The sequence below is a fragment of the Myotis daubentonii genome, chromosome 6 (assembly GCF_963259705.1).
Source record: "Myotis daubentonii chromosome 6, mMyoDau2.1, whole genome shotgun sequence".
Classification (NCBI taxonomy): Eukaryota; Metazoa; Chordata; class Mammalia; order Chiroptera; family Vespertilionidae; genus Myotis; species Myotis daubentonii.
Window position 1 is genome coordinate 41,544,166 of NC_081845.1, and position 13,495 is coordinate 41,557,660.

Below are 13,495 nucleotides of genomic sequence, written 5' to 3' on the forward strand. Positions count from 1 at the left end.
AAGGGTAATATGCTAATTAGACTGGACTTCTTCTGGATGTCCTTCTCAACAAAACCATAGTGGTGGGGGCTGAAGCAGAGGCAGTGAGGAGCCATCAGGCCAGAGCAGTTATGGAGATCAGGCGGGCATGGGAGAGTAGTTAGGGGGATCAGGCACACAGGCAGAGTGGTTAGGGCAGGCAGGCAGGTGAGTGGTTAGGAGCTAGCTGTCCCAGTTTGCGAAAGGAATGTCTGACTGCAGGTTTAGGCCCAATCCCGCTCCTGCGGACATCCCCCGAGGGGTCCTGGATTGAAGAGGGTGCAGGCTGGGCTGAGGGACCCCTACCCCATGCACGAATTTTGTGCACCGGGCCTCTAGTCTATATATATAAAAGCCTAAGTGACCAAACGACTGATCGCTATGACGTGCACTGACCACCAGGGAACAGATGCTCAATGCACAGGATTGGGCTCCCTCCTGTCTGGATCAGGCCTGTGGGGATCAGCCCAAAACTGGCTATCTAACATCCGCGGAGGGGTCCCGGATTGTGAGAGGGCACAGGCCAGATTGAGGGATCCCACCGGTGCATGAATCTGTGCATCAGGCCTCTAGTTATTTATCAAAATAAAGACTGATAATTATTCAATTTAAAAATTTGATGGTACCTGTAAAGGCTAAGTAACATCTTTCTTTTTAAAAAAAATATTTTTATTGATTTCAGAGAGGAAGGGAGAGGGAGAAGGAGAGAGAATCTTTGATCAGCTGTCTCCTGCAGGCCCCGCACTGGGGATTGAGCCCACAACCCAGGCATGTGCCCTGACCAGGACTCGAACCAGGACCTCCTGGATCCTAGGTTGATGCTCAACCAATAAGTCAGATGATCACAAGTCCATTTTTTCCCTTTACAAAATATTTTCTAAATTTAAAATCTGTTGTCTGATTATATCCAAAGCACCTACATTTAAAAACAGCCCTTCATTATATGAAAATACATGTTAATAATATCATTTTATAGGGAAACTTGATTATGAATCTGATTTTACAAAAATGAGGTCTGCTTTTATTAAATTACTACTTTATATTGATAAGTGCAGATTGTAATTTATATATTATTATATATATTATAAATTATAATGTAAATAAGGCAATCCTATTTACACCAATAAAAAAATCTTTTTATGAGAATAATTCAAGTGCTAGTTCTTAATCTTTTTATTTTTAACCAAATTTCAAAATATTAAAATTCCAGTGTAAATTTACAAGAATCACTACACAGGCTCTTCAGATTCATCAGAACAGAACTGACTTGTGCTTCTTAATTAATGAAGAATAAAAAAGGTTAGCCAGAGGATGCTAACAACTTTGTAATTCCTTGGATTATTACTTGGGCTTGGGGTACAGGACTCATATTTTAGTGGAGAGATTTAGCAGTATAAATATGGAAATTTTCTCTTGATTATTTTTCATTTTGATTAGCCCTTATTCTATTCACACAGGAACAGATTGGACATTACAGCAGATATAAACATGAGAATTTGTTTTTAGAGTTTTAAAGTGACACTCCAAACAATGTCAGATGCTCATTAATATATATATATATATATATACTTAATATTAAAGGATAAATTAATTTCCTTATTTGAAAGCAACTCAAAAATTTTAAATATTACCCAATTCTCATAATCCTTTGTATGGAAACCATCCAACAAATATTTGATCTCATTTTCACCAAGACCAGAGTCTAAAGGAAGAAAGCTATGTAAAGTTTCTTTTAAACATTCAATTTCTACTTGAAATATTAGAGTTTTTTTCTGAGTCTCTGCAGGCATTACTTTACTATTTATTATGCTTAGAATAAAACAGCAATCAGAAAATCAACCTAAAATTGTGATTATTTGCCACTTGGCTTCTGACTATTCCCATCAGGCACCTTGGGAGACCTAGGCATTGCCCAGTGAAGCTCGGCCCCACACAATGTCTTGCAGAGAGAGGGTGATGAGAATGGCACATTGTCTGCCGGTCTGAACAGAGGTCACAGCAGGGAGAGCATCTGCTAAGATAATGTGAATGAAGGAAACAACTATAATTGCCTCATTAGGAGATCTCTGGCCAAATAATCACAAGAAGAAAGGACTTAGAAAACCACCCTAAAATTAACTCTATAATAAGGTAAATGTGAGACAGAGGAAAAAATGTAGAAGAATTAAGGAGACTTGGGTATTCTATTGGTTTTACTATTTTCCTTAGTCACCTTATGGATGAATGGAAAGTTGGATGCAACAGTTCAGTTATTCAGCTCCAGGCCTTGCCAGTCATTAGTAGGAAGCAGAAGATGCAAATTCACAGCTGTCCAGGATACAAGCAAATGTAAAATAAAGGGTGCTGGGGAATTGCTTACAAGGGACGGAAAACAGGAACTAAAAAGGGATATCTACTGGTCTATATTGTGGAATTACAATGAAAAGCATATAATCAAAGGCATGGGGAACAGTTTAAGAGGGAAAGAAGTAAAATTAAAAGAGCAAAGTATCAGAAAAACAAAAGAGAAAAAAGAATAAACTGTCCCTGCCTGATCAATTTACTTTCTTCTATTTTCTACCTCTAACATTTGAAGCCATACTTTCCTTAAAAGTCAACAGCATAGAATTACAACTAAATCCCGAGTCACCTGAAATTATCAGCTGATATAGGGTATGTGTTTTATTCAACATTGTTGATAAATTAAAATTTCATACCAAAAGCTAAGGTAAATGTTTTCCTAATTTAAATTTAAGTACCCAAACTAGTCCCAAGACTGAAATGTATTGACACTGTGACAAATTATTTTTGCATTTCCTAATATTTTGAAGTTAAACTTTATTAACTTAATTCATATTATACAGTCAAAACATATTATTATATAAATAGGTTCTTGAAGTGAATTATAATTACTAAATTTTTTTGATTCCAACAAACACAGTAAAATTCGCTTGTTACACCCATAAGCCAGGTTTAAAATAAGCAAACTATTTGATGACTTTGATGTTTTGCACCCAAAATGTGCTGGCTAATTTTTCCATTCCATTTACCATTCCGGTCTTTAAACTGCCTTAATCTCTTGCCCTCAGATGTTGACCTTGTAAGAATAGGGGTCATAGGTCAGGGTAGACAGACCTCAAAGGATCTGGACTATCAATTCATGCCTGAGAGATTTCTCTTCCACAATAGGAACCTACGAAACAGCAAATTCCTAAATCTAATCACGCAAGTATCAGGGTGAAACTGTTATTTATTGGAATTTGTTGATTTACATTTTTAAATATCTCTAGGACTTAAAGAGCATTTTTCTTTTTCTTTTGGGAGCAGGTTCTCACATGAAATAAATATGAAAATAAAATAATTGAAATAACTTTTCATGTAAAACAGATATCCTTAATATCATTGTATCATACACCTAAGTATAGATTTATTACTTTAAGCATTCTATGTAGATTTTAAATATCCTGAATTCCTAGCCATAAAGAACCTGAGAAAAACCACAGAGATAATGTCTAAAAGTGGTTATCCTGCTGTAGAGGTGTGGGTGAGAGTGAGAGTGTGTGTGTGTGTGTGTGGGGGGGGGTGTTAGAGAAGGGTTACCACAAGTTTTAAACATACTTAAGGTAAATGAGGACATTCAAAGAATATTTTTAAATAAATCAAAATATATAGTCCTTCAATAAAGAACAATATCTTATGGCTTCCAAATCTTTTTGCAAATTAAAAGAATTTGAAACACAAAATTATTGTCCTGTAAAAGTAATCATACATCTTCACTTTTATTTTTATAAAGGGCAAGTTAGCTCTTCTGAGCTAAGAATAAAATATATATATATATATATATATACCACGTTCAAAGGCTGTTAAATCATGTTGTTTACCCATATCTTCAGGGAAAAAAATCACTTCTTCTGTAGTGGTAAACAACCTGCTTCCCTATTTATAATGGTCTGGCCCTCTAGCAACTTCAGCGTGAAATTATAGCTAATTTGCCTACAAATGTCAGGTGGTCATAATAATCTGGCCATTCAGTGTATATATGTAATGAGTTTCTGTTCATGTTCACCTTGGTCTTTCTGACCATAAACAGTAAATATAATATGTCATTCTCATATCATTTTAATAGTGGACTAAAAGGAATGCTACATTTCATAATCAATTTTAAGTCTAAAGGAAAAGCATCGTAAAAATGCTAAATGAAGAAGACTTTCTAATATGATCAAATGAAACTTATTTCCTATACTTTTAAGCCAAAAACATTACTACTGAACTATATAACAATTACCCTTCTTTCAAAAAAAAATACATTAAAATTCCAACTCATGTAGAAAATGAAAAAGCTTACTCATGTGCTAATGCAGTGATGCAAATAAAATATTGCCTGAAATGGAATGAAAGCAGTAGAACAACATTCAAGTCAAGATTGTTGAAAAGAAACTTGCATTATAAACAGCACTTCTTGGACTATTTGGGTCAAAAGATGTGGAAGGTTAAAGAGAACAAAGAAGAGAGTCACTACCCAAGAAAAAAATTAGAATAAAAAAGGAGGTAAAATAAAAACACCTTAAACAATTAAAAAATATGAAGCTATATGTATATACCCAATATATACATCTCCCATGTACGCATGCACTTCAACTGATTTAAAAAATTATATGTGTTTGTATTCTTTAATTATTAAGAATTAAAATAATTTAACCTACATAGAAAGATTTCCAAATGAGTTATTTTAGTATACATGCTGTTTATAAATATAACATATTTGTTAATATAAACTGAAATTTTATTATATAAAATATTTAATTATATGTTATAGGCTGACATGATTATTTCATGTAAATACTAAACATCAACAGTGCCAAACACATAATCATTCTTCCCCCATAATTTCTTCCTGTTAAAAAATACTTCTTTTTCTCACAGTAAATTGTGGTTTATTAAAGAATAAAATCATAGTGTAGGCCAGTTTGTGAGAAGAAATACAGAGTTTAAAAATATTTTTTCTTTACAACCTTCATTTTACTATAAAGAGAGCTTTGTAAGGGTTAGTCAATCTCTACTCTTTGTTAATGAGCATAAGAAAAACTAAACAGCAAAAATAAATCTAAAATTATTTCATTTGAAACTTTAAGAAAACATTTTAAATGTGGAGGATTTAAAATAAAACAAGATAACACTGCTGCTGGGTAACTGGACACTAGTAACTGAACACTAAATTAAGAACAATTTTAAGATAGAATGAAAAAATAACCCCACTTACTTTTGTAACTAGTCTACTCAAATTTAAGGCAAAAATCTTTAAAACTATTTTGTTTCTTGCCACAAAGACACAAATCTTCACAAAATGTGTTTTTATCATATACGCATTAGAATTGAATATATGTATTAGAATTGAACAAATTATATATATAACAAATTTGATATATATAATATAGATTAGAATTGAACAAGTAAGTTCTTTTGAGTGATGAAACCAAATTTTGAATTTGTTAAATGTTTTAATTGCCTGTAATAAAAACTTTAAGATTTAATATTTTAACCTGAAACGACAGAAAGTAGATTAAACTTTCTAATTTAAAAACATTTCAAGAGAAACGGTATTTTTTCAACAGATAGCACTTGAACAATTCATATTATTCATATTAAAAAAAACACCTCCACCTAACCCAAACACCTTATATGCAAAAGTATATTCTAGAAAGAGTATAGATGTAAATGTAAAATGTAAAACTATAAAGCTACAAGAAGAAAACATGGATGAAGAATCTCTGTGATCTAGGGTTAAGCAAAGATTTCTTAAATAAGACATCACATAAGCATAACATAAAAGACTGATAAATGTCTTTATCAAAATTTAAAACTTTTCCTCTGTGAGAGATGTTTAAGAGATTTGAAAGACAACCCACAAACTTAGAAAAAAGATTTTCAAACCATATGTCTGAGAAAGAACTTTTATTTACAATTATATAAAGAGCTCTCAAAATGCAATAATAAGAAAACACACGATCTAGTAATAGGCAAAAGGTATAAACCAAAGCAAATAAAAGGATGACACAAAAACAAAAAAGAAGCTCAATACCAATAGCCGTTAGGGAAATGAAAATTAAATCCATGATGACATATCTACCTACTAGAATAGTTAAAATAAAAAATACTGTCAATACCAAATGCTGGCAAAGATGCAGAGCAGTTGGAACTCTCATATATTGTTGGTGGGGCTTCAAAACAGTATAATCACTCTGGAAAAAATGTTGGCAACTTCTTGTAAAATTAAATATATAGCTATGACCATATTATCCATCAATCCTACTCTGAGATAAAGGAAAAACTTATGTTTCTTGAACAGTGGTACCCAAATGTTTATAGCGACTCTATTTATGATTGCCAAACTGGAAATGCCCCAATACTAATTCACACTGTGGGAAGCTATGTAGGTGCTAATAGTTGACATGAAATATTCCGTGACATATAGTTAAGTAAAAAACAAATGCAAGTTTCAAAAAATTGCATAATAATGTAATTCCCATTTCAGTTTGTATTTGAAGTGATTTTTTCCCCTTAACTTCTTTTTTTAATATTATTTGAATTTTCTATATATATATGAGTTATCCATTAAAAACAGACAAAACAATTAGGTATATTTCCATTTGAAAAAACAGGTGAGGTGCTGGGATGTACAGACAGGCATTTCTTTCTGTTGAAAACTCCAACCTCATTTGTGGTCTAAGAACAGCCTAATGAAAATGGTGGCAGGGGACCGACTAATCAGTGCGCAATGCTGAGCGCTCAGTTCAGTATACTCTGCAGGTAGCTCAAACTGCAAGAGAGCCCATATTACTGAAAATTCCATTCAGCTACATAGTGGTGGCATGTTATTTTTACTAGACTATATGAAGTCCAATAATATAAAAATATAAATAAATTTTCAAGTCTTTCCTAAATACAATAAACTCACAAACTAACAAATTAAAATGATGACCTACCTATCTCCCTTTGGTCTTCTTTTTTGTAGTGTCTTCCCTTTGGGTCTTCTTTCACTTCCTAAACAGGGGCTCCCACCAGGTCCTGTTACCCGTATTGATTCAAGGCCTTTGGAAGATTTTTTAAATGTGAATTCCACTGGTTCTCCTTCTTTTAGGCTTCTAAATCCTTCCATGAATAATTTGCTCTGTAAAGAGCAGAGGAGGGAGGGGAAGAGAAAGAGATATCATGATTATCAATGCTTTATAAATTATCTCTATAATTCTAAGATTAACATAGCAAAATATTCTTTGTTACTCATTACTAAGTATAAAGTCTTTTTTGTTTAAGTTCAGTGACGGTTATATGCCATTTTAAAATTTCCTGTTGCAAGGCTGGCAGTGAGAGAATAAACTAATACCATTTTTTAAAGGCAATTTGGCAATACTTACAAAAATTTAAATGTGTATATTCTTTGACCCAGCAATACCACTTCAAGGACTCTCCTACAGATATACTCACACAAAGGTTAAAAAAAAAAGACCTATATCAAAATTTACTACAGCACTGTCTGGTAAGAAAATAACTACCCTAATGTCCATCATTGGTAAATTGATTAAATAAATTACAGTAGAGCTATAGAATGTAGTGTCATTGAGCCATTTAAAGAAGATCTGCATGTATTAATGTAGGAAGATAAACATGCAACACTGTTGGTTTAAAAAATTAAGGTTAAATAAGAGTGTGTTTACCATCTATGTCAAGAAGTCTTTAAAAGTTACCTGTCACATCTTTATGTATGTACTAGTAGGGATGGAATCTGGAACAACAAAGTCATCTTCCAGTCCTTTTCTGGGAAAGTGGGGAAGCTTTTCAATAATACCCATGATTGTACTGTGTGAACTCTTTATAACTTAAAAGGAAATACATTTTTATAGCATGAAAGACAGTTGATTTTTTTTAAAAAAAAAAAGGAAGAAAAGTTTTCTGATTACAAAAGTGTAACCTTGATTACAAATGTGAACTGGCTCTTTGGATCTAACTCTTTTTGTCAAAGTAAATGTGCCACTTCAAAATATACTAAAAACAGTTTGAAAATAATTAGTTTATTTCTTCAAACCCCTTGTGTATATTTTACAGATCTAATTTGGAATATCATGTAATCTTAAAAGATTTTTTTCTGAATTAAGGGGCAAAAGGGTGCAAAATGAAATATGGTAGGAGACGTTGGTTCAAGTCCAGCTCTTTGGGTAAACAAGTGTGCAGCCATCAATGAGTCATTTTATCTCTCTCCTATGTATCTGTAAATTTAAGGGATTTGAGTTTCCCCATACGTGTTCTGAGGAACAGTGGTTCCAAAACAGACTCCATGAAGAAAGGAGTTTGTGGTCAAATAAGGAGTTTGTGAAACACTATACAATATATTGTTTCCCCTTAGTAATCGTACTAAAGTTTCTGAGATCCCCTCCCCTCTCCCCCACACCGAAATAAGAACCTTATCTAACTGTGTTTAACCTAACAATTTCCCGACATAATTGATGCCAGAGCCCTTGCTTTATAAGTGCAGATGACTAGCTCACTTAGGGAAACACTGAACCAGAAAATCTCTACCCCTCGCAAGTCCATGATTCAAAAGGCAGTTCAATAATTACAAATAACCAAATGGATGTATGGAACAAACAGAAACAATACTTCAAAGTTCAACGCAAAAGGAGTGCATTCATTGTGAAAGTAATATGATACATGAAAACAGGGTTTTCAACTGTTTTTAGGTCACCTGACACTGTGAAACCCTTCGTGGGGATGTCTGCAACTGGCAGCACCTTTTCTGCTGTCTGATGCGATGTAGAAATCAGAAAAACGAAACAAAATACAACTGCCTACACCCTTTAAAATAAAAACAATTATTATTTTTAAAGCTTTTTTAACAATCCCAAATCTTCTCGTTTCCCCTAAGTTTTCCCTCATGAATTATAAAGAGTTCTTTTGCTTTTATCCCCTTGCTTACTCCTCACTCAAGAAAGTACAAATTATTAAATCAGACGAAGTAGAGTATAGATGAACTACTGCAATGAAGAGAATGGACACAGGTTGTTCATATGTTTTGTTTCTACAGCAAAAATTCCATCACTTATTTATTTACTTCTCATTTCTAGTGTCCATGGGCACTATCACCAATTTGATTTGATTTCACTTTCCATTATTACAATTTTTGACAGGTATCATTTATAAGTAAACTTATAATTGATCATTTAGATTGGGCCTTCCAAATCTAAACTTCCATCTCTTATGGATCACTAAGCTCTGTACATTATTCATGATATTATGAAAGAATAGTTCTTTAAATTCTATCATATACTCAACCTTCTGTAAATTACTGCATAAGGCAATTTAGATTTATAATACTTCACACAAAAATAAGAACATCCCTAAGAAACTACAATGGCATTGCAAGGAAAAGATGATTCACATAGAATAGCCTATCTTTGCTATTATATAAAAAATTGCTACTACATAGATGGGAAAGATTTGTTGAAATAGGGGGAGGAATTAGCTCATTGCTTCACAAAAATCAACTTCTCTCTTTGACTTGATAATTCTTTTTAAAAGTGCCTCCATTTTTCTGGTTACATTAGTTTCAATCCTTAGTTTTACCCAAACTATTTATTGAAACATGTACCATTCTATCTTCATAATTTCTTTCATCTGCCCCAACCATTTCATTGGGTTACTAATACCCTACTTCAGGTCCTAACTATCTCCTTCTTGGATAAGTGTTACAGTTTCTTCATTAACATTTCAAGTCTCCCTATTCTAGTGTCTTCCACATCAGCATATTCTCTGAATTAATCTTACCCTGTTAGTTTCCTGTCTCAAAAATCTATACATCTCGTTAAGTTGTAGGTGAGACCATTCATAGTCTAAGGCAAATAATGTGAGGTCTTTCTCTAAAGAGGCTGAAGGAAATATCAGGGCAACTGGTGAAATATTGGATCCGACATACAAACCCCTATTCATTCTAACAATTAGGAGGCCACTGGTGCAAGAGCCAGCTCCCTACCCATTCAACCTTAAATCATCCCTATCCCTCATTCTTACCTCTCATTCATACATCTGAAGGGTCAACCAAGAATCACAAAACATGCAGCATGGTGAAGAAAGGTCAAGATAAATGAGAGAACAAAAGAAAATTTATATACCATCCAATTAGTATCTCCACAGATATGCGACAATATGACATCAATAAAACAAGAACAAAAACAACTAGAGAAATACTCCCGAAAAGTTAAAAATGATTGTTGAAATTAAATGGATGGAAGTAAAAGGTTAGAAAATCTCTTAGGACATAGATAAACAGGACCCCCCCCCCCCGGCAATGAAATATATGATAGCCCAGCCGGCATGGCTCAGTGCTTGAGCATAGACCTGTGAACCAGGAGGCCATGGTTCAATTCCTGGTCACGGCACATGCCTGGGTTGTGGGCTTGACCCCCAGTGTGGGGAGTGCACAGGCAGCTAAGCAATGATTCCCTCTCATCGTTGATGTTTTTCTCTTTCTCTCTCCTCCCTTTCTCTCTGAAATCAATAAAAATATATTTAATATATATATATATATATATATATATATATATATATATATATATACATATATATGTATATATGATGGAAAAAACACGAAGTACAGAAGAAATATAAAAAATCCACAAATATCCAACTTGAACCAGTGTTCCTGGAAGAAAGAATACAGAAGATGGAGGAAGAGAAATTATGAAATGAATATCATAAGAGAACATCCCAGAGCTAATGGGAATACCAAGGAGAAGCCTGTACTGGGAGGAAGGCAGTATGGAAGCTTTTCCAGGAGGTACAATTTTGAGTGCAAGAAGAGAGTGTGAGATTTTAATGGAGATTGAAAGTAGTAATCCATACTAAGCTGATGGTTTAACCATATGCTTGTGAAGCAGAATAGCTAATACATGTTTGGGGACATAATGTAAGTAGCTTAACTGCATGTATTACTGTGAAGGGAGTAACCAAAAATGAGGCTGAAAATTGCAAATTCGAGAGCCAGACGATGGATATTGTTGATGGACATCATAGTTTTATTCTAACATAAAGGTCTAATGATACTTTTTTATTTTTAGAAGTAGTAATATCAAATCTGTTTTTAAATATATAGTTTCTTTGGCAATAACATGTGTATGTGTGGAGAGGAATGTATGTGGGCATACCTGTGACAAGGTAACTGTCATAGTCTTAGCAAGAGAGTATTACAACAACACTAAAAAAATGAAAGGAGGAATTGGTTTTGCAAAACACTTCAGGAGTCATACTGATCACCTGCTATAAATTATTACCTGCCCCATGTAACAACTTATTGTTAAAATGGATAGTGATGTAAAAGTAACACAAACATCTTTGCAAGACTGTGCCAAGTGCTTTGTCACAGAAAGGATCACTTAACACAGTCAGCTGGAAAACAGCACTCTAAAAATCAAAATTTCGCTTCCCCCCCGCCCCACTACTTCTTGAACAAATTAAAACCTTGATAGATGACTTTCTCTAACTATAATAACAATAAATTTAAGTGTTTCTTTCCATTATTAGTAAGTATATTGAAAATATAATTAAAAGTTAAATTGTATTGGAATTTCAGCCCAATAGAGCTGGGTGATACAGGTATGCTAGAAAAAATATATTTTGGGAGTAGTGGGTAATTTTAGTAGGCAGAAAAACCAATGCAAATTCATTTGATTTTTTATTGTTTTTATGAGGCAAAGACTAATTTTTTCTAAAAAAGTCAGTTAAAAATATACAACTAATGAAGGGCCATTAATTATTACACAGTTAATAATATGCAGTAGTAGAGATACCACACAATATGCATGAGTAATGACCAACACTCTTAAGGACTATATGCTTTTAACCTGCATGCCAAGATACTCCAGGAATCAGTAAGCCCAAAGCACACACACACAATAGAAAGATCACTGGACTACATGTCAGGAGACCTGGGATCCAGCCTTGTCTGCACAATTAATGTGTTGTACAAGCATGGAAAATTGCTTACCATTGAGTGAGTCACCCTTTCTTCTTTTTGTTACAGAACACAGAACTTCATCCTTTGTTATAACACTTTTAAGAAGAAATTCTATGACTTCACCCTGTCTATGTGGACATAGATGGGAATAAATGAGTAACTTCTTTGCCAATGCTAAAATGAAGGGGATTTCTCTCTGCACATTTTTAATATTTCCCAATTTACTAAGAGAAGCGAGATTTTAGTTCTTATTTAATATAAATCCTTAAAGAAAATGGAAGCTTAAAGAAATGTGGTGGCGTCATAGAAGTCAATGTTTATCAAATTTTACTTAAATAGCTAAAATCCAGCTTAACCCTCATGAAATCACTAAATTTCACATAAAAGGATAGAAAAGAATGAGATTTTTTTTAGCTTTCTTGAAATTTTTTCCTTGAAATTAAAAGGAAGCCTTAAATAAACCCCTCCCTGTGGCCTGTACTTCAGAACTGGGGAGGACACACTAAAAGGGGCAAAAGTACTGGAATGGCATTAAAAAAGGCATAATAGAAAGCACAATATTTAAAGCTGGATTTGAATGGCTGGGTTTGAATCCTGATCCCACTACTGAAAACCTAAACTGAATTATCATAGACATGTTTCAAAAACCCTGAACCCCAGTTTCCTTATCTATCATCTGGGGATAATATCTTCTAAGAGTAGAAAATATCAAAGTACAGTTACTATTAGATTCCAAATAATTAATGTAAAATGCATAGAACAGTGTCTACACTGAATGAGCAGTTTCTACTATTTTTATAAGTATCTATTCTGCTCCTCTACCTGCTGACACAAGTATGGGAGAGGTAGGAGAAAACCAACAGGTATCAAGAACCTATTCAGGCCCGGCTGGTGTGGCTCGGTGGTTGCCTTGATCTCCACCACCCTGATTCTCTCCCTCTGTCTCAAATATATATTGAGCATCCTGCTACGTTTCAAGGATGGATTTAGGCATGGAGATGTATATGAAAAATTATGACATTTCTTTTCAGGAGGTTTGTAGCCTTATAAGAAAATAAATACAGTATAATGCAATATGATAAGTTTTATATGCCATGTATATTGGAACAGTGGGAAAAAAGTACCTGTATTTGCTCTAGAATATCATAAAAGGCTTTGAAGATGAGAAATTGTTTAAACTGAAACCCAAGATAGACAGAAAGGGGTAGAGAGTAGTGTAGCTGGATCAAATGAAATAACAGTGAAAAAGCATTCAGCACAGTGCCTGTTTAATAAATAGGTTCTTTAAAAAGGTATTTTTTTTTTAGCCCTAACCGGTTTGGCTCAGTGGATAGAGCATCAACCTGCAGACTGGAAGGTCCCAGGTTCTATTCCGGTCAAGGGCATGTATCTTGGTTGTGGGCACATCCCCAGTAGGGGTTGTGCAGGAGGCAGCGGATCAATGTTTCTAACTCTCTATTCCTCTCCCTCCCTCTCTGTAAAAAATCAATAAAAAAT

General features: G+C 33.9%; 1 protein-coding gene across 1 annotated transcript in view; it reads right to left on the reverse strand.

The window, feature by feature from the left end:
* The window catches only part of LIN28B (lin-28 homolog B), a 73,619-nt gene that overhangs the window by 24,834 nt on the left and 35,290 nt on the right, over nt 1-13,495 (reverse strand). Inside the window, exon 3 of the mRNA XM_059699760.1 lies at nt 6,981-7,165. Coding sequence (XP_059555743.1) covers nt 6,981-7,165 — 185 coding nt within the window. The remainder of the gene's footprint in view (nt 1-6,980; nt 7,166-13,495) is intronic.